Source organism: Camelus ferus, chromosome 4 (genome assembly GCF_009834535.1).
Source record: "Camelus ferus isolate YT-003-E chromosome 4, BCGSAC_Cfer_1.0, whole genome shotgun sequence".
Classification (NCBI taxonomy): domain Eukaryota; kingdom Metazoa; phylum Chordata; class Mammalia; order Artiodactyla; family Camelidae; genus Camelus; species Camelus ferus.
Window position 1 is genome coordinate 39,415,811 of NC_045699.1, and position 21,707 is coordinate 39,437,517.

The following is a 21,707-nucleotide window of genomic DNA, read 5'->3' on the forward strand; positions in this document are numbered from 1 at the left end:
TCTCCAACAATGATGAGTTTATTTGGGATCAGCAGAGAATTGCAATTCGAGGTCTGAAAACATGGCAAGCCACAAGCAAGCTCCTGCCCGGTAAAGGAAGAACAATTTTACGGAGAGGAAAAGGAAGTTGGGAGGGCTATGGTAAACAGAGTCTGTGCTTCTCAGTGGCTGAGTCCATGCCTGGAAAGAAAGGAGTCTTTCTTCTTTCCATTGGGTTTTGCTATTGTCACAGGGTGTGAGAGCTCCCCTTCTGGTCTCCCAACTCTATTTAATTGAGGTTTCTGCTTACTTCTTTCTTTTTTTTTTTTAACCTTTTCCTCTTTTGATCAAGATCTTTCTCTGAAAGCATTGTTTGTCAAGAGTCAGATTTTCTCGTTTTAGTAGCTTTTTGTTCTTCAATGTCAAGAAGGGCCTTTTCTGTAGTGAAGGTGTAGTGTCTCCTGTCAGAGGGCATGGGTACAGACTGGAAACTTATTAAAGTCACATTCAAGTAACAAAGAGGGGTAGGAGAGAGAACTCTCCAGCACTTTATATCTAAAGTCTGTATGTTATATAGATCATAGACACTGGAGTTTATCTGAAAATGTCATAAAAGGTTTAGCAACAACTTCCAACAGGCCTCATTCAGATAATTCGGGAACTCTATCTCATCAGATGTCATCTGCTTCAATTCTGGGAAATCTTTACTTTCAGGTCAGATGACGCATAGCTCCAGGGAGGGTTGGTGGTTTCTTTAGGCTCTTCACATGAATTCAAGGGTCTGCGCCCTGGAGTGTGGCAGCACAGCGGCTGGTTAGCAGTACCCAGCAGGGGCCTTTCCAATGAGGTTGACGGAAGTTCTTCTGAAGGTATCCTTTCCAACAGATGAACTCTCCAGGCTGCCAGGTATGATGAAGGGCTTCACCTCCCAGGGCTAGTCTACGAAAATACTGCTCTACCAAAGCATGCTTATCTTCAATAGAAGCAATTAGGCCCTTGCAATATTGGAGTATCTCTCCTTTTATCACTTGAGGGTCAAAAGAAGCAGGAGCCAAGTGTAATCTATCCTGTGACTATCTCAAACGGTGAGAGTTCATGAACTCCAAAAGGGGTGGATCTGAGATTTAGAAGGACCCCTGTCACTGCTTTTGGCCAAGGCACTTGGAGCACCTCTACAAATTCTGCCAGCTGAGTCTTAGTAATGCCATTAGTGCATTCAACTAAACCAGAGGGTGGAGGGTGATGGGCACAGTGCAAGTGCTGTAAAACTGGTCAAACGGTGCAGGCTGGATGAAGCACCTGGCCAGTAAAAACAGGTTCTTCAATCACAATGAAGTTCAAGAGCAGTTCCAAGTAGGGATAATCTTTTCCACAGGGATTTTAGCCACAGAAAAGGCAGCAGCCTACCAGCAAGGGAAGGTTTCAGCCCAGTGTGAAAATACACAGACCTTAACTAAAACATAGTTACGCCCACTAGACAGAGGAAGTTGTATATAATTCTTTTTACCAGACCTTGAATGGTCCATTAGGCAGTTTAAACTGTCAGTGATCAGTATGAACAGGCTTCCCTGGGTTGTACTTTGGACACGTGAGGTAAACATTTTGTGTGGCCTTGTTAAAGTTTCCTCACCAACACTGATTCATGGAGGCTCTCATTCTGTCATAGACTGAAGGTCTGATGCATGCACAGTGGTGAGCGGAGGGAATTTGAGAGTCCCCAGCAGGACTGGCTTGTTATGTGGTCCAAACTAGAGCTTTATATTTTTAATCAAACCAACAGTTGTTCAATTTCTAAACTTGTTTCTCCTTTTCTGAGGCCAAATGTTGGGCTTCTGTGGTCAATTTTTTCTAAATTATCATTTGAGAAAATGATAGCATAGAATATCATTTGGTTGCTGTTGGTTCCTTTAAGGGAAGCATTCCTTGGAGAAGCATCAGCAAGGTGGCTTCCTTTAGCTTCCAGCGAGTCAAGTTTAGAAGTCCTGGACTCTTAAGAGCTATGGTGACAGATGAATGTTGGTATTCACTAATTCCTGAACACAGAAGTCATATTAGATTTTATTTCCCCTGATAGTAAGGAAGCTACAATGCTTCCACAACATTCCAAAACCATAAGCTGCTCTGAAAGCTTCTACTATCAGTCTAAATACAGGCAGTTTTGTCCTTGGCTAACATACAAGCCAGTGCAAGAGCATGTAATTCAGCCTGCTGGTCTGACAGAGCCATAGGGTAAGAGGCTGCCTCAACACCACCAAAAGGAAGTATAACAACATACCTAGCACAGTACTTGCCATTGTCACCTTTCTAAATAAGACCATCAGTGAACCATCATTTCACCATGAGAAGTCAGTGTTACCCAAGGAATTCCCTGTAGATCATTACTGGGAATCGCGAGGTGGCCCATCCACGTTAAGCAGTTGTGAAGTACGGCCTCAGTGATGGAGGGGAGAAGAGCAGCCAGGTTAAGGTTATTACAACATAAAACAGTTAGGTGAGGAGCAGTTAACAGAAAGACTTCATGGGAGGTGAGGCGGCGGCTGACTGAGAAATGCTGAATATTGTGAGAATTCAGGAGAGCTTCTACTGCATGAGGAACAAAAGTGGTTAAAGGGGATCCCACAACAATTTTCTCAGTGGTCCTCACCAAAAGGCCAGTGGCTGTGGTGGCTCTAAGGGAGGTGTCCACACTCCAGTGGGCAAAGGTGGTCCCCATGTTTCAGATGATTACTCCAAGGGAGTTCCCTTCTTTCCATATACAAAAATGTTATAGGTCATTAAACTTTTGAGCCTTCTAAGAAAATCTTCTTAACAGTTACATTTAAAATTGTTTTTAAATTTAAAAACATATTAAATTGGATAAAAAGCTTTTTGTCTATCATATGGCTCTAACCAAAAAAAGAAAAAAAATGAAAATTAGGAGATAAAATAGAACATCAGAAGATGACTAAATGATATACAAATTAAAAGCTGTTTTCAAACACACCGAACTCACAAGGATAATAGCCATGGTTTCATTTTATTTTTCCAGACTGGCTTTTCAGCGTACTTTCTCAGGGTATCTGATGGGTACACTTCGGTCAACAACAGCCTTGGCCCCTCCGCTCTCAGTCCTAACTCTTGGCTGCCAGGTATGAATCACTGCCCTAGTTGGAAAGCTTCTCCAGGGGCTCTCTCTTCTCCCCCCAGGGGCTTCTATGCAGAAGACGGCACTTGTCAACGCTGCAGCTCCTCCTGCAGAACATGTGAGGGAAATGCCACCTACTGCCACTCGTGTGAAGGGGGCCTTGTTCTGGACCAGGGGGCATGCCAGGAGACCTGCCCCAAGAGGCACGTGGCTGTGGAGGGGATGTGCAAGCGCTGCCCAGAGATGTGTCAGGACTGCATCCATGAGAAAACATGCAAAGGTACCTGGGAGCATCACAGTGGGGAGCGTGGCTTTGCCGAGCCTCCCCAGCTGGGGGCCGACTATCTGAGGGTGCGGTGTCCAAGGAGAACTGGGAACCAGTCTCTGTACCTTTACTGAAATTTACCTCCATGTGTGTCACCGTGGAAACGGAGGGTGACATACAGCCTTTCCATTGTGGACTCTTCAAATTAAGCCAGACAAGAGCCCCTTTCCCACATGATTTCTTCCACACTGGGCACTGAGGGTGTGCCAAGCACTATCCCAGGTGCAAGAGATACAGACAAGAACCCAAAGTTTCTGCCTCTTTGAGCAAAAAAATCTCAGAGGAGAGACTGATCTTAATAAAACACAGAGAATTTCAACTGCGATAAAAGATACAAAAGAAAAGCTCCAGTAACTCTAAGACTTTGAGAACAGTACTCTGGTTAGGAATTTTTTCTCTGGAATTGCCTCCTAAGAAAGGCTATCTAATTTCCTCTCCAGAATAAGACAGACTCATTTCACTGGCTCTGGCCAATCCAAAGGATTCTCTGGGTGTAACCAAAGTGTTTTCTGGAATTCCCTCCAAAATAAGAGAATAGGCACAAATAAAGTAAACGCACAACGAAGTCTTCATGCTGATTACCCATGTATATTTCATTAGTCAACCCTCTCAGTGGATGAAAAACTAATCTATGAATTCCTAAACTGCTTTCTGTAGTAAACAGAGCCTGAGGTGCTCAATACAAATTTAAAAATCTGCCAATGCCCTCTGGGTTTTCAGAACAACACCTCCTGCATCTTTCCCATGACTTATCTGCCAGCACTACAATTTTTTCACCTCCAAGGGGCAGATCATTTCAGGATGTGGAACCTGCACTGTCTATTTGGGCCACCATGTGTGGTCTCCTCTCTCATGCCAGGGCTTGAGAGACACAGAAGACATGTCTTGGGAGGGTGGAGGTGGGGTAAATGTACACTGGGTCAAATGAGCCAAAGTGGCTAGCCCACTGCAGAAGGAATCAAGTCCTTTCCCCTGTCCCCCTTGGGGTAACTTGCTGGTTCCCCTTCCCCCAGAGTGCATGCCTGAGTCCTTCCTGTACAAGGATACGTGCCATCAGTCCTGTCCCAGCCACTTCTACGCGGATGCACGCCAGTGTGTTCCCTGCCATGAAGACTGCCTGGAGTGCAGTGGGCCCTCAGCAGATGACTGCGACCTCTGTGCCGAGGACTCCTTGGTTCTCTATGACGGGCGGTGTTTGGATGAGTGCCCAGAAGGAACTTACTATGAGAAAGAGACTAAAGATTGCAAAGGTAAAGATGTCCAGGTGCACGGCCGAGTATCACATCCCAGGGCGTTGGGATTAGGGGTTTCTGCCAAGACAACGCAGGTTCTGGGGTTTGCCCAGTTCCAGCCCCAGAGCTGTCATCCCACCTCTTCCCCTCCTGCTTAAGGAAGCATGTTTTGAGTCTGCTCTAATATATTACTTATTTTTAACTGAATTATTCCTTAGCTTTGATGATAGAACTTTTCTTAGCAATGAATAATGTTAACCCTCCTGACAACAGTGGCTGATCAAAAAGGATTCTCATGTGAAGATTTACAAAAGACAATGAGATGATAACACAGTACTAATACCACACATGTATCCACTCAGAGAGTGCTTCCTGGGGACCTACTATGTGCTGTGTGCTCTTCCAGGCCTGGGGAACGGCGGGGACCACACAGACAGAATCCGGCCCTCATGGAACTTACATTCAATTGGGGAAGACAGACTCTAAAGAAGCTAAGTCAAAAGGAAAAATAAGGCGGGAAAGGGGGACAGGAAGTTGGGTGGGATGAGGCTGAAGTTAGAGAGAAGGCGGCCTGGATGAGATCACTGAAAAAGGGAGGGAACAAACCATGCAGACAGAATTCCAGGCAGAGGGAACAGCAACAGCTAGACTCCCAAGGTAGGAGTGAACCGTTCTCGTTTTACTTGTCTAACAAATATTTACTGTGTGCCTCTTACATGCCAGGCCCTCTCATAGGCACTGCATTCACAAATGATACAAAAGAGGCCTTTTCTGTCAACAGGTATTTAATGATACATCTCGACAACTGTTAGGTTAGCGGTAAGTGCAAGGCATTCTGGGAGTCAGAGGAGGACCAGAGTAGGGGTGATGGTGGTGAGAAGCCCACAGCCTGGAGTGGGACATGCTTCTGTACAACTGCTTATTATTATCTTGTTGAGTTTGAGTAATTAGAGTGAGTCTTACTGATATTTCTGAAGCAGCTGTTGCAGGAAGGGGCTCTCTGGGGATTTCAGAGAAAGTGAACCAGCCATTTTTTTCCCCCCATTTTGCAACAAGAAGGCTCCACCTGAGGGCCTCAACTCCCATGGCACAAAGCCCTAGAAACCTCTGGAGAACTGAGGAACACAGGCACACTTGCCAGGGGAACCGATTTCTTAGAGGGGCGCCAGGCCCTCTCTGACTCTCGGTCTGCTGTCCCCACCCCGCCCACAGACTGCCACAAGTCCTGCCAGACCTGCTCGTCCCCAGGGACCTGCACCACCTGCCGGGAAGGCCTCAGGCTGAACAACCACGGGGGCTGTGTGCCTCACACCGAATGTGCCGCCGTTGAGTATTGGGATGGGGAGGCCCTGGCCTGCAAGTCCTGCCACGCCAAGTGCTTCCGCTGCACGGGGCCCTCGGAGGACCAGTGTCACACCTGCCTGCGGGACAGCCTTCTTCTCAGTGAGTCCCTTTTCCTCTAAGGAGGGCTTGGTCTCTCCCTCCATTTGGGAAGCTACCTTGCATGACACCTGATGCTCAGTAGATACTGGCATTTAAAAAATTTTTCACTTTGTCTTTGGAAATTGTTCACACCTACACAAGAGATGCAAGAGGGAAGGACAATACTACGAAGAGCCCTGCACAGGCACCTCTTACCCTGTTTCCCTTTTCATCTGCTTGCTCTCACTCTCTCATGCTCGATGTATATGTGTACATAATTCACCACGTATTGTTTTTAACCACCTAAGGATATGTTACCTACATCATGGCCCCTCTCCCACAAATACTTTAGGACGGGCGTATCTCAGAGATATTGCATGTGACATGTGATATTTGGTTCCAGACCATCACAAGAAAGTGAGTATCACAATAAACCAAGAGCAAGTCACATGAGTTTTTTGGTTTCCCAGTGCATATAAAAGTTATGTTTACATTCTACTGTGGCCTATTAAGTGTGCAACAGCATTATCGAGGCTGGAGTCACACTTGGGTATCAGCTATTGCCTTAGTGTGCGAGAGTCCTCGAAGAGTCACTGCGAACCTTATCCATGGGCTGTGGCCCTCATGGCATAGTCAGTCACCAGGTTAGTGACGTGCATCAGACTGACTTACACAACTGATAGGTTCACTTATGTCCACAAATCAGGGGGATGGTATTTTAACCACCTGTTTAGGGAGAGCTCTGTTACAGGAGTGTGTGGAAATTAAGTGACCTGAATTCTAGTCTTGGTACTGCCTCTTGACTTTCTCAGTGGTTTATTCTGGTTCCATGAAATAACTTTTCCTCCTAAAAAAAAAAAGTGTGCAACAGCACTATCTCTAAAAAAACAATCTTAACTTTAAAATACTTTATTGCTAAAAGTAAAAATGCTAACCATCTGACAATGCTAGGTGCCCAAAGACCTTCAATTTGTAAAAAAATGCAGTATCTATGAAGCACTATAAATCAAGATCTGCCTTATGTACTTCCGAGGAATAGGGATGCTCTCTTAGGTGACCACAGTACAGTCGCCAAGTCTAGTGAATTTAACACTGATACAATCCTTTAACGAACAGTGTATTATAATTTTGTCAATTCCCCTTTGGAACGGGGCCCTGTCTGGGGTCAGTTATGGCATTTAGTTTCCACGTCTCTTTAGCCTCCTTTATCCTGAAACATTTCTACAGACTTTGTCTTTTATGATATTGACGTTTGAACACAGTGCGTATCCCTCCATTGGGTTTGCATGAAGCTTCCTCGTGATTAGATGGAGATCATGCACCCTCAGGCAGGATACCTCACAGGTGACGTCATGTCCCTCCAGAGGCACACGGTGGTCCCCTGCCTCTCACAGGTGATGTTAATTTGGGTGCTCTGTTCAGGGTGCTGTCCAATTTCTCTACTGCATAGTTACTTTTCCCTTGTGATTAATAACCAGTCTGGGGAGAGACACTTTATGAACATGCAGGTATTCAGCTCCTCACGAACATTTCCCTGTGATTTAGCATCCAGTGATTGATGAATCATATTGAACAAAGTGTGGCACAATCTGAGGTTGTCCAGCTCCTACAGATCAGATATGAAGGTTCCACTAATGTGAAGCAACGCCCTCAGGTTTCCAGGGACACCAGAAATCGGCTTAACCGGGAGAGGTCCTCACATATGCTCTCCCTAACCCAGCAGAGTAGAACTGAGAAGACACTCAAAGTAGGAATGCATGGCAATTTTTTCCACTTCCAGTTGAGGTACCATGAGCAAGGGCACCAATTCCCCACTAAGACAGGGACAGATACACCCAATTCCGTTCCTGACTGCCGCCCAACAGAAAACACTTGAGGATACCAGTCTTCCTTTCCATCCATCTTAGCCCCTCTTGCACAAATCTCGGTGAACCTTCTTCCCCACAGTGGCTGCTTCAGGAGAACATTCCAGATCCCCTCTATCACCCCAACCCCCGGGACCCTCTTTTCTAATTATCCCCAACCTACAGTGTTACCAGTGATCACCTCACATGCCTTCATACAGATAGGAAGACATCTTATCATTACAAGGTTGTCTTCCCTTTAACTAGGGATACAAATTGGACTAGAACTAAGACTTCAGGGCTGGTGTATGACACAGAGCCATGGTCCCCCAAGGGCTGGATACAGGATGTGCAAGGACCTGGTCTTCTTATGTTCTCCCACCCTGCCCCTCACCACCAACCCACAGGGTCAGCCTAGTTATAAATTCCTCTGGTGGTTGTGATAGTCTGAATAATAATCTCCCTAGAAGTGTCCACATCCTAATCCCCAGACCCTATGAATATGTCACCTTACATGGCAAAAAAAAAAAAATTGCAGATTATAAAGTAATGGCCTTGATTTGGGGAGGATCACCCGGGATTATCTCACAGGTCCTAATAAGAGGGAGGCAGGATAACCAGAGTTAGTAGTGTAAGGTGGTGTGATGTCAGAACCGAGGGACAGAGAGAAGATGCTCTGGCTTTGAAATCAGAGGAGGAGCCATGAGCCAAGGCAGGCAGGTGACCTCTAGAAGCTAGAAAAGGCAAAGAAATAGATCCTCCCCCAGAGACTCTAAAAGGAACACAGCCCTGTAGACTCATGTTAGACTTCTGACCTCCAGAATTATAAAATAATACGTTTGTACTGTTCTAAGCCACTACATTTATGGTCACTTGCTACAACAGCAATAGGAACCTAATAGAGAGGTGTTTCATCTTTGGGAGATTCAGGCTTCCCCCTAGTTAACAGCTACATCAGCTGGACAATCAACCGTTGTCAACATCCATCTCTAACAGAATAGCCACTGAACAGAACCTGGGGACCTGGTACTGTGCTGGGGTCTGGAAAACCAGAGATGAATGACATGGCCCCTGCCCTCGAGCAGCTCAGACAGTCTCCCAGCACAGAGTTTGGGTGGGTCCACAGCATTTTTTACAGCACCTCTAATACCATTTAGTTTTCCCACCAGTATCCGCGCTTAATGCTGACTGAAGTTATGGACACACTGGCTTCCAGCACAGAGCTGACCAGTGGCTCACATTAATAATGCAGGAGGGCCTGGCTTCTGTTCTGTGAGGTTAAGCAGAAGCGGGGGAATAAGCTGTCTCTGAGACTGCACGTTAAACTGTGAAGCCAGCAAATCTCATGTCTTAACTTTATGATTAACCCGTCCCCAACTTCCACCCCTAAATGCTGTTAAGGAAATTGAGAAGGCAGGAATCAGTGACTCCACTGGGGTGCGTGGAAGAAGGCCTGGGGTTGCGCGGGGCTGTACAACTCGACTCCCACTCACCCTGCTGTTTAGAGCAGAGGATATATGGTTACGATCTAATTTTTTAAATACATGGGCAAAATAGTGTCTCACTATCCATATAGCCATATTTCTGTCCTGATGGAATATTCTATATCTGTGCTCACACAACTGAGAAACTAAAGTTTTAATTTTATTTCATTTTAATTAATTTAAATTTCAAGAGCCACACTGTGTGGACAGCACAGCAAAACAGGGCCAAATCTTAAATTGTGGGGACTTGTCATCACAGTGGCCCTGTATTTTCCATTTTCTTTTTTTTTTTTAAATGGGGGTACTCCTTCAGTACCGGAGACTGAACCCAGGACCTGGTGCATGCTAAGCACACACTCTACCTCTAAACTATACCTCTGCCCCATTTTCTTCAATGGAGCCTTGACTCCTGCTACCCTAGCCCCTGCCTCGAATGTGCTCCCTGGGAAACCTTGTACATCCTCTAGCTCACGTTGACAGACCATGGTTTCTGTCCTGCCCAAAACAGCCAGTCCACTCTGACCTGTTTTTCTTCAACCCCTAATGGACTTACGGTTGATTCTATTTCTTGGACATTCATCTTAGCTCCTAGGAGATCCATCAGCCCCCGGGAACACTGTCTCATTCCTTCTGCACCCCCGCCCCACCATGGGAGCAAATCAAGGTTTGGGAGACATGTGTCATACTTTGTACCAAGACAGACTCTTTTCCTCCCCTGGCAGACACGACCTGCGTGCAAGACTGCCCCGAGAGCTACTACGCCGATGAGGACAGCCACCGGTGTGCCCCCTGCCACAGCTCCTGCAGGACCTGTGAAGGTGGACACAGCATGCAGTGCCTCTCCTGCCGGCTGGGCTGGTTTCAACTGGGAAAGGAGTGCTTGCCCCAGTGCAGGGAAGGGTGAGGTGCTCAACACACTCTCCCCTCATTTAACCCCATAACCACTCCAGACACCACTATTAGCAAACCCATTTCACAGATGAGGAAGCTAAGTCCTGAACACTTATATAACCAGACTGAAGTCTCACAGCTAGCAAGAACTAAAGATGAGAATCCAACCCAAATCTCATGGTCTCTATAGCATTTCAGCCAACTCACAGTAATGGAAGAGTAAACAGGAGAGACAGAGTGACCCAATGAGAAAACAAAGAGTCAGACTGTCACGCCAGATCCACATGTCAAACATCACTAATGCAAAGGACACAAGCAATTACAAGGCAGAGGCGAAGCGTTCTTCCCCTAGAGAAGTCCAACACTATGAATGTAGGTTCTTTCTCTTCTGCACGAGGATATGTTCTGATGAGATTTAATACATGAGGTCTAAGCAATGTACATGAAGCATTGATTTTATAAAGGAAACAATTTCAGTTAAATATCTCCCCTTACACCCTACTAATCCTCCAACATGCCATGCCCCTCAAAATCCACAAATTACAGGTTTGGCTACCATAAGCAATCTAGATACACAGACATATCTTTCTAAAAGAATTTCACAGATAAGAGCTCTCCATTGTGTGTTTTTCTGCTAGGAAAACCTGCTAGTGTATTTTCAGAAGGCCTGGATACCAGCATATTTGGAAGAGGATTTGACACAGGGTCATCCTTTTTTTTTTGTCCCCAAGCACCCCCAGAAGAGAAAAAAGACTGACGGCAGGCCCGTTATTAACTCTTCCCACCCAACAAGTAATCTAAAGCACTGAGACCCAAACTGAAGGGCTGTAAGCTTGGACTCTCCCCCAAGTACTTTTACCCAAACTAGGATATCTCTTATCTTCAGTTATTATATTCAGTCGTTGTAGCAGTCACTGTTCGTATCACCCATTCTAGTGCTATACGCTGCCCTGTGCTCTGATTTACCTCATTCATTCAACACATGCTTAATAAAGAGCACCTGGTAAGTCTAAGATGAGTGATACAAAGACTTTGTAAGAGCTTCTTCTTCTTCTTATGTATCTCTTTCCCAGAAAATTATAAGCTCCTGGAAGAAAAACACATCTTATTTTTCACACAGGTTACTACAACACTCAGCCAGAGCTCACTGCAGCCCTCAAAGAACACCAGCCATGTAGATCAATAAAGAAAGATCCCTTCCAGGCAAGAAAGAGGAGAGAGCTATGTGGCTCAGCCCTTCACCTTTATTCTAATAAAAAGATCCAGATGCCATATAAAGAATCTCCATCCTCCTCAAATTAAGTCATTAAATACTCTTATGCATACACACACACCCAAAAAAAAAACCCTAAACAGACTGCAGACTGGGATTAAGAAAACAAATGCTCCATGGCGTGTGAAGCTCCCCGTTGGGAGGAGAGGGACAGGTTGCCATCAATCCCTTTAATTGGGAATAAATGCAGTATTAATGAGGTAGAAGTGGAGATACTTAACCGCAATAGTTCCTTGTGTAAAACCAATGACCCACGTGCATGAACTTCATACGTTAAATCTCATTGCCTTGGAAAAGCTGGTGTCTAATCCTCTGCACCCGGACCCGTGCGCATCATTATTTTGGTGTTTAACCTCAGAGCAGGTTTTTAAGGCCCCAGTTATTGTTTATACTTATGCACGAGATCCTATTCCAGGCTCTGAGGCTCCAGTGACTTCCTAATCACCTCAGGCAAAGGCACCATCAAGGTTAAGCAGTGGCCTCATACCTGTCATTCAATTGGACAGTCAACTTGCCATTGTCTTCCTTTGGCATCACTCTTTTTAGTAATTTTTAAAACATACTTGGCTATTGATAAGCTATCTTCTGCATGGTTCCTACTGATACTTTTCATCTTAATAACAATCTATAGTAACAACTTTAGGAAAAAATGTTCATGCTGCTTTAAAGTTTACAAAGTATTCCACTCATAAGGTGTCTTTATATTATGATTTGATTCCACAATAATCCTATGAGATTGATATTATTCCCTCCATTTTACAGATGAGGAAACTGAGGCTCAGAGAGGTTAAGTGACTTGCCCAAGGTCACATAGCTACTAATACATAATGGAGCCAATGCAAAAAAATCAATCTTCTGACTTCAATCCTGTCTGTGGAAAATTAGATTCTCACTTTTCCCTGTGGCTTTCTCTTTTGAGTTGCAGGTGATCTTTATCAACTCTTCAGTTCAGGATGGATATTCTTATGCTCTCTTTTCATCACCTGGTCTCTCAAACACCTCAGAGGTTTCTGTTGTTGTTGTTATTGTTGTTGGTTTGGGGGGGGGGCTGGGGGTAGTTCATTCATTCTTTTTTAATGGAGGTACTAGGGACTGAACCCAGGATCTCATGCATGCTAAGTACGCACCCTACCACTGAGTTATATCCTCCCTGCAAGAGTTTTAATAACTGACGCACAGTGGCCATGGTTCCTCCTTCACTGCAGAAGGTGAAACAAAGCTTGATGTGCTGTGAGTGGGGCCACTGAGGTACCGGTACTCACTCAGATCAGTGACTGGCAGCCGGGTAGGGGCAGGCTCAGCATTACCGAGCTATGGTTTTGGCTGTCAGCAAGTTAGTGGACCTGAAATCAACCTTAATAAACCTAACGGGCCCAAGAGTTTTGCACCAGGGAAACCAAGGGTGAGCCTTCTGGTGTCTAGGATAAATTCAGCGTGCCAATGTCCAGACAGTTCAAGATGGGTCCAGTGATGCCTAGAAGTTTATCTTTGGCAATGATTCCTTTTCTCTCCTCTATCTTATTTGAAAATGTTATGCTTACCTTCAAATAATGTATGGCTTGTTATAGTGGCATTTAACAGATACGTTCAAATTGTACTGTCCCACTTTAAGAGCTGTTTGACCTTAAGCAAGTTGACTAAATTCTCTGAGCCTCAGTTTTTATGCATGTAAAATAGGGATAATATCTAGATCATAAGGTTTGCTGTGAGGATTAATCAGAAAACTCACAATTATCACTCACATACATTAATTATGGTGGTCTTGAACAATGCAATACCACATCACCTGTGCAGTTCAGACACAGGTCCATTTATATGCAGATATTTTTCACTAAGTATGTACTATGCAATCTGTAGCTGGTTGAATCTGAGGATGCAGCACCACAAATATGAAGGACTGAGTATCAAATTATACGAAGGGTCAGCTACGCAGAAGGTCGATGCCCTGACCCGAGTTATTTAAGGGTCAACTGTATTTATTATGTGCCAGGCACTATTCTAACAAGGTTTTCAGTAATATAACTTGTTTAATTTTAGCTACTAATATTAGCCCTGTATTACAGACCTGAAACACAGAGATGTTATATGACTTGTTCAAGGTCACAGAGCTTATAAGGGGTATGGCTAGGCTTTGATTCCATGCACTTTTGTTCCAAAGGGCAAGCTCCTAACTGCCATACCCTACTGTTTCATTTTTAGGTTCAATGAGGTGAAATAATGTTTCTCAAGTCCCTAGTGTCCTACCAGGCATGCAGTAGAAACGTAATAAATGGTAATAACTATTATTATATTTAGCCTCAAAGTCTTTTCAAAAGGTCATATATTATTATATAAAGGTCAACATCACTCATGTCATCCTCTATTTCAAGATTTTTTTTAATTGAAAAATGAGAAGAACCACTCTGAGGTACATTTAAAATACCTTCCATTCCCTGATTCCATTCAATATGATTTAACATCTGAATTTTCAAGTAGAAGAGGACATGGGTATATGAAAGGCAAGGACAGTGAGCAATCATTGTGGCACTACTACATGTGATCCGTGCTAGGTCCTTTTGTGCATGTCACCTAACTTAATCTCTACAAAAAGCAGGGAATGGACTGTAATGCCCAATTTACAGATGAGAAAACTGAGGCTTGTTAGATTTATTAATATCTTCAGTAATGAGTCTAGCAAGTAAAGAGTCTAAAAGCACCCAGCTTATAAATGAACCTTATCTGACTAACCATGACTTTTTCCACCACACCCAACTTCAGAGCAAAGCTGGGTACTGAAACTTTGCTTCCCTCTTTGGTCCAGATATTACGCAGAAAACTCCACAGGGCGGTGTGAGAGGTGTAGCAGGAGCTGCAAGGCGTGCCGGGGCCCACAGCCCACAGACTGCCTGTCCTGCGATCCCTTCTTCTATCTGCTCCGCTCCAAGGGACAGTGTCATCGCACCTGCCCAGAGCATCATTACGAGGAGCAAAGCACACAGACCTGTGAGAGATGCCACCCGACATGCGATAAATGCAAAGGTGAGGGCCCAGCTATCACTTTGCACATGTGACTGGAAAAATGCAAAGTTTCTTTCCTGCTTAGCCCCCCTCCTTTTCATCACCTTTGGAGGTTCTGCTCCAGCATCAGCACCCCGTTCTCTCTCAGCTTCCGCATCTGCTATCTAACCTGGGCTGTTCCTGCACTGCACTGCTGCCTCTGTGGATCCTCCCATCTTTCAGGGCCCAGATACAGGCATTGTCCCCGACAGCAAGTGTTTTCCATCTATTCTGTCTTCCTTCTCTACCTGCTGAACTTGGAATCCACCAAGCAAAATTTATATTCATTATCTCAACTACTTAAAATGTCGACCTAAAACTGCCCCAAGCTTCATTCTTATTTTCCAAAGACCTATTTGTCCCAGAGATTCTTAAAATCAACATCTCTCAGAGTAAACACACTGGGTTTCCTCTGATATTCACTCTTTCTGTTAATGGACCCACTGTCCAACCAATTGCCTGGGTTGATACCTTGAAGTTATCTTCCCCTTGCCTCCTGTCCGATGCAACTACCCTCCAACAAAGGTAAACTTCAAGGTCTGTTGATTCTCTCTCCTCAACGTTTCTCAGCTCAGCTCTCCTTCTCCATTCTCACTATCCTCCTTCTTCACTCTCAGCATCTCTTAAGCTGACCTTCTGATGTCACCCAAACTCAGGTCTTGCTACCCCACCCCCAGATCATTCTATATAGTAATGCCAGAGGAAGATTTCTAAAATTCGAATTTGCTCACTGTTTTCCGTAGCTTAACTTAGAATGGTAATCATGGTGAATTCTTCTCAACATTTAAGAAATACCTTCAACAATGTTTTTCTTCTTAAAACATATTAGATTAATATTGCTAGCTAGTAAGGTACATTCCTGTTATCCTTTCAAAACTGTGTTGACTATTTCTAGTCCTCTCTATATAAATTTTATCATCAGTCACATTTCATTTAAAAAAAAAAAAAACCCTTAGAGGAGGGAGGGAAATAGCTCAGTGGTAGAGCACATACTTAGCATGCACAAGGTTCTGGGTTCAATCCTCTGTACCTCTATTTTTAAAAATCCCTCGGAAATTAAGTGGCATTGCATCATTCATCTTTATGATCCTGAGTCATCACGTTTATGATACAGCTCTTCAATTCATGCTTTCACTTTTTGTCCTTGATAAACTTTCAATAAATACTTTCTATTTTTAAAAAGGGATTAAATTCTTTCCTAAGTCAGTCCTTTTAGCTTATGGTCTCAGCTCTCCTTCCATGTCCTCCAGAACCTAGAACGACCCAGAACCACCAGCAGCCACCAAATAGGTCATGTTCTTTCATGCCTGCATGTCTACTGTCCATGCATTTCCTCTTCCTGGAGAATTACACTCTATGGAACTCTCAACTTAAAGGCCTAGTTTGAGTGTCATCTTCTCTGTGAAGCTTTTCTTAGTCCTACCAGAAATGCTCTTCCTTCTTCTTTATTCTATAATATACTGTTTTATCAGTCTCTTTATATCACATTTTAATTAAACATGTCCATCTCCCCTGATAACTGTGAGACCCTCAAGGCAAGGATTGTACCATATTCATTTTGTAGCCTTTGTTCTAACTCTAGAATGTAACACATAGTAAGTTCTCATTGTCTATCAAATAAATGAATGAATGAATAGAAAAGAAATTCTAATGTCTTTTTGCAAATCAGAAAATGCAACTAATAAATCTTCAAATGTTGCTTCTTCACCCACCCTCAATCTCCTTTTATGGAATTCCTTATTCAATGTAGTTCAGAGCTTCTTGATCTATGATCTTGATTTTCATTTGTCTCCTACCTGCTCTTTTATATTTTTCTCTCTCTGACTCTCTATGGTTTATACTGTTAAGTCTTCAGCACTGTATTCTGTTTCTCTAATTTGTTCTCTGTGTTTAGTATGAAGTTCAGCTCACCTATTTCAGTTTCTTAATTTAAATGACTTATTTTTAAGATTTCTAATTGTTTCTTTTTCATATCCATCTATTTTTGCTTCATATCTTCCTGTTTGTGTTTCCTAATCTATTTTTTGAGAGGCTGTTTTGTCTTCATTTACTTTTTGAGCATCTCAAACATGCTGAGTTTAAAAACTCTGTCAAACTTTTCTATGAAATAATGTTATCTGAAGTAAATTCATGTTAATTCTTGATTGTGTTTGTCTTCTTCCTTAGCATTCATTTTGTCTATATGCTTTGGAATTCTGGTCTCGAGCTTATTTTGAATGAGAGACTTTGTTTTTGATTTTCACTCCCTTTCTCTATCCCTTTATCCTTAGTCTTCATAGTCTAGTAGTTTTTTTTGGCTAACTCAACCCATCTCCCACCCTGAAACTCAGTAAACTCAGTGTAGAAATAGAATGTTCCAGGGTTCCTGGAGGTGATACTGCTGACAACGGAGATCCCATCAGCAATCCAGCTGGCAGCCCAGGGAAGTTCCTGGTCAAGAGGAGATGTCTGACGGCAAGAGTCCTACCCTGACTCTTTTCTTAAGCTCTAAACCTGGATTTTGGGCCAGGTCTTATACAAAACACATTTAGGTCCTATTATGGTAGACAAGTTAAAACTCACAGCCACCATTGTCTACATCCAGGCCCAGAGCAAAGCAGGTGGGTGGCTTGAATCTAACTACATATTTTGTATTTATATTCCTTTTCTGGTCCATAGATAACTCATCTTATTTTTGACCCCAGCTATCTCTTTTTTTGGTTCTCTCTGTTTACATTTATTCTATCATTTCTGTGTGTTTGGAATGAAGGGGTTATGTCAGAACCTGAACTCATATGATTTTCTTGACGTATACGTGTTACTAATGGATAATCAGATTCTTAGAAGAGCCTTATTTCCTAAATTACAGCCCAGCCTCATTCTGTTCATCCAAATGCCTAAGGGATGGGTGTATTTTAGAGTGTTTTCTGTTGTTGTTGTTTGTTTTTATTTTTTGGTACCTAAGACTTTGAGATGAGAGAAGCAAAGGCCAACATGTTAGAGCCTGCTTCTAATCTTGCTTCTTTTCCCTTCCAAAATGATTCACCTTGTAGCAGTAGGCTGACTACACAGAGACATTAAGGAGTAGGGATAACAGGAAGAGAAATCAGCTCCTTCCCACACTGAGAAGACCATCAGCCACCTTTGCTCTCTGAGCCACAAAGCTGACCTTCCTGAGCACTATTTTGATAATATTTTCAGATAACTTCTCTCCAATTCCTCAAAACACTAAAAATAGATTTACCATATGATCCAGTAATCCCACTTCTGGATATATATTTGGAGGGAACTCTAATGCAAAAAGATACATGCATCCAATGTTCACAGCAGCGCTATACACAATAGCCAATACATGAAAACAACCTAAATGTCCATCGACAGATGACTGGATAAAGAAGCTGTGGTATATACTGGAATACTACTCTGCCATAAAAAAAGAATAAAATAATGCCATTTGCAGCAACATGGATGGACCTAGAGATCAACATTCTAAATGAAGCAAGCCAGAAAGGGAAAGAAAAATATCATATATCACTCATATGTGGAATCTCAAAAAAAAAAAAAAAAAAAGAAAACAAGGACACTATGAACTCACCTACAAAACAGAAACAGACTCGCAGACTTAGCAAAAAATCTCATGGTTACTGGGGAAAGGGGGTGGGAGGGGATAAATTTGGGAGTTTGAGATTTACAAATGTTAGCCACTATATACAAAAATAGATTTTTAAAAAGTTTCTTTTGTATAGCACAGGGAACTATGTCCAGTATCTTATAATAATCTTTAACGGAAAAAAATATGAAAATAAATGCATGTATGTAAATACATGACTGGGACATTGTGCTGTACACCAGAGATTCACACACTGTAATTGACTGTACTTCAATAAAAAAAATAAAAAATAAAGTGCATTTCATAAAAATTAAAAGTAAAACAAATAAAAAACAAAAAGTCTCTCCAAATGCTTCCCAAGTACATACGAATACAACCATCTCCAGACTGAAGGTGGCTTCCATTACCACCTATTTTTTTTTTTAATCATTTAACTTCTTAAAAAAAAATTTTAATGGAAGTACTAGGGATTGAACCCAGGACCTCATGCATGTAAGCATGTGCTCTACCACTGAGCTAGACCCACCCACCACCTATGTTTTGATGCCCCTAAATCTACTTCTCTCTCCAAATGGTTTTCTTGAATTCCAGTTCCATACATCCAACTGCCTGTTAATATCTCTAACTGGATGCCCAATAGACATCTTGAATTTGAAATGTAAATGCATTATTTTGGAGACCCCTTGCCCCATCCCCAGACCACTTTTTCCTATGCTATATATCTTGATGAAGGCTCCACTACCTACCCATTGTCTAAGACGGTAACCTGGTCTTTATCCTCTGCTCCTCCTCTCCCAAATCCCACATTCAATTTGTACTCAAGTTCCATCAAGTCTACCCCTTAGATATTCCATAATTCTATCTCCCTTCTCTTGCCTTTCTATTATCACTGCCCAAATTCAGATTCTTATCTTCCCTTAGGTGAATTATTCACCAATTCTCTAGTCGGTCCTCTTGCCTCTATTAGCCGCTCTATAAACAACCAGTCCTCCATTATACTCGCAAATTGATCTTTCCACATGACAAATATCATGATGCTTCTCTGCTTAAAAAATGACACTCCACTGATTTTAGGATAGAATCTTAACTTGGCAGCTTCACATATAAGTCTCTTCATTGTGAGACTCTTCCCATATTTGACTCTCACAACCTCCTCCACCATCCTCTAATCTCGGCATAATTAGTTACTATAAACCAGAGCCAATCTTATCCCTTCTCCTTTGGGATACTTTCTCCAGCTTGTTTTATCTGGTAACCTCTTTCTGATTCATAGTCAGCATTTCTTCTAGAAATCCTCCGGTAACCCCTCTATTCTGTGTTCCCCCAAGTACTCTATAATCATTCATCTACTTATTCAACAAATACTTATCCAGCACTCTGGCACAAGGTCAAATACAACTGTGAACAGGCCTGCTGAGGTCCCCGCAGCCCAAAGAGCATATTTTGTAATTGCTTACTTACTTTTTCGTCATTCTGCCTAGACTGAGATTCTCAAAGGTACAAATTAATGTGTCTGGCTCACCTTTGTTTCTCTAGCACTTAGCAGCGTCACAGGAGGTCACAGGAGCATGGGGGCAGCGGCAGCGGGTTGCTTAAGGACGCCTCCGGGTGATGGCGGCGAGCCCAGGCCAGGGCGCTGGCGGCCTGGGACACAGGCTGAGCCCCGCGCCTGCCCAACGCCCCAGCTACGGTAGCAGCTACCACAGTCCACAACCAATCCCCAGGCGGTGAGGCTCTGCCCTCTGTAAGGCCTCTACCTCAAACCCACCATGAAGGTAACCATTAGCGAGGCCCTCCCGCAGCTGAAGCAGCCCCAGAAGTCCATCTCCAACTGGGAGGCAACGAAAAGGCCGAAGGGCATGGCGCATACTCACCAGTTCTCCATCCGCCAGATTGCCAAGAGCATCATGGACTCCTCCGCTGTGGAGGCGAGGTGGAGGACAACAGTGGTCAAGGCTTTCCCCGCCTGCCTCCAGGGCAAGACTTCCCAGCTCAGCGACATCCTCAAGGTGTGCGCCGCCGAATTTAAAATCGATTTCCCTGCCTGCCACGCCGGGGACTCCTTTTCCTGTGGCGGAAGGATGTGAACGAAACTCCGCTGCGAAAGGCAGGACACACTCCACCTGGGGGCGGGGGCGGCCCTGCTGATGGTTCACCTCGAAGGAGTTGGGCTCGGAGAAGCTCAGCGGGAAGGTTCTGCTCAAGGTGTCTGAGAAGTTTGGGCAGACATCCCCCTGCTGGACCCTGACCGGGAGGAGATGACAGACCGGAAACCTCCCATCTTCAGTTTCTGGGGAAACTTGACCTTCGCGGTGCGCTCCCAGGTCCGCGGGAGCTTCATCCGAGCCGTGGAAGCATGCGCGCGCGCCTTGCGCTGGATGGAGCGCACGTGCAGAGGCGGGGACTGCAAGGCCAGGCTGAGACAGCAACGTGTCTCTTGATTACACCAAACACCTGAGCGCCTCAATTAAGAAAGAGCACTTCCAGTGGAAGAAACTTCTGGAGCTGGAACAGCAGAGAGAACAAAAGAGCCAAGAGAAAGAGGCTGAGGTGAGGCAGAGAGCAGAGGAAAGAAAACAGAAAGAGCTAGAAGATTTGGAGAGAGGAAAGAGAGACACGCTTCCACAAAAGTGAACAAAAACAGAAGGACGATGAATTCTATCAGAATCAGAAAAGGCTCGAGAAGAGAAGCGGCAAGCAAACGAGTGGGAAAAGCTACAAGAAAAAAAAAGAAAGAAAGAAAACAGGAAGATTGGAAATTGCTGCGGGCTTAGAGGAACCTGCAGGCCATCTGGCTAACTGCCGGGCTCCTGAGCGGAGCCAATGGACAGCTGCGCGGGGCAGGGACTGTCTTGACCCCCAGCAGCGGAGCCGCCTCTTCCGGCCCTGAGATGCCACCTGTGCGTTTCTCTGAAACACCCCGCCCGCACCACGGCCTCCCCCTTCCCTGGCAGGTTACACCCATAATCCAAAGAATTGTCTTAATACTACGGCGGGGAAAAACTTGGAGAGAGTGCTCAATAACAATGTTTTATTGTTTCAGGGTGATTCTCTGAACATTAAATAAACGTTAAATTACTCTTCGCTGGAAAGTGCTTAGACTAGTGGACAATCAACTACCCTGGGAGTGGGCATGTGTTTTTCATACCAGTCCTGGAATTTCTTTTATGTATCTCACAGTACGGTGTATCAGCACTGTTCAATAGAAATATAACCCAAGCCATATGTACAATTTTAAATTAATAGTCATATTTTTTAAATAAATAAGTAAAATTAATTTTAATCATATTTAAATAATATAGGCAAAATATTATCTATATATAATCAATATAAAATTATTGAGATATTTATTATACTTTTTTTTGTACTGAGTCTCAAAATCCGATGTTAATTTTACATTTACATGACAACTCAATTTGGACTAGCTACATTACAAGCGCTCAGTAGTCACCAGTGGCTAATGGCTACTGTTTGTAACAGCACATTTCTAATTTAGAACAATGGTTTC

General features: G+C 43.7%; 2 protein-coding genes and 1 non-coding gene across 5 annotated transcripts in view; all 3 read left to right on the plus strand.

The window, feature by feature from the left end:
* The window catches only part of PCSK5 (proprotein convertase subtilisin/kexin type 5), a 413,713-nt gene that overhangs the window by 382,236 nt on the left and 9,770 nt on the right, over positions 1 to 21,707 (plus strand). For 2 of the 3 annotated variants that reach the window (XM_032477865.1, XM_014562872.2), the window contains 5 exons: positions 3,166 to 3,383; positions 4,442 to 4,678; positions 5,873 to 6,103; positions 10,133 to 10,310; positions 14,375 to 14,592. In XM_032477865.1, the coding sequence (XP_032333756.1) occupies positions 3,166 to 3,383; positions 4,442 to 4,678; positions 5,873 to 6,103; positions 10,133 to 10,310; positions 14,375 to 14,592 (1,082 nt within the window). Of the gene's footprint in view, positions 1 to 3,165; positions 3,384 to 4,441; positions 4,679 to 5,872; positions 6,104 to 10,132; positions 10,311 to 10,939; positions 10,968 to 14,374; positions 14,593 to 21,707 lie in introns of those variants that run through there. The other variant, XM_032477866.1, reaches the window with a different exon arrangement.
* LOC116663397 lies at positions 6,610 to 6,739 on the plus strand. The gene has a single exon (XR_004319648.1). It is a non-coding gene; the product is annotated as a small nucleolar RNA SNORA3/SNORA45 family (small nucleolar RNA).
* Positions 19,939 to 21,331, plus strand: LOC116663160 (A-kinase anchor protein 17A-like). Its single transcript, XM_032477869.1, has one exon. The coding sequence runs from the start codon at positions 19,969 to 19,971 to the stop codon at positions 20,284 to 20,286; it is 318 nt and encodes a 105-aa protein (XP_032333760.1). The 5' UTR covers positions 19,939 to 19,968; the 3' UTR covers positions 20,287 to 21,331.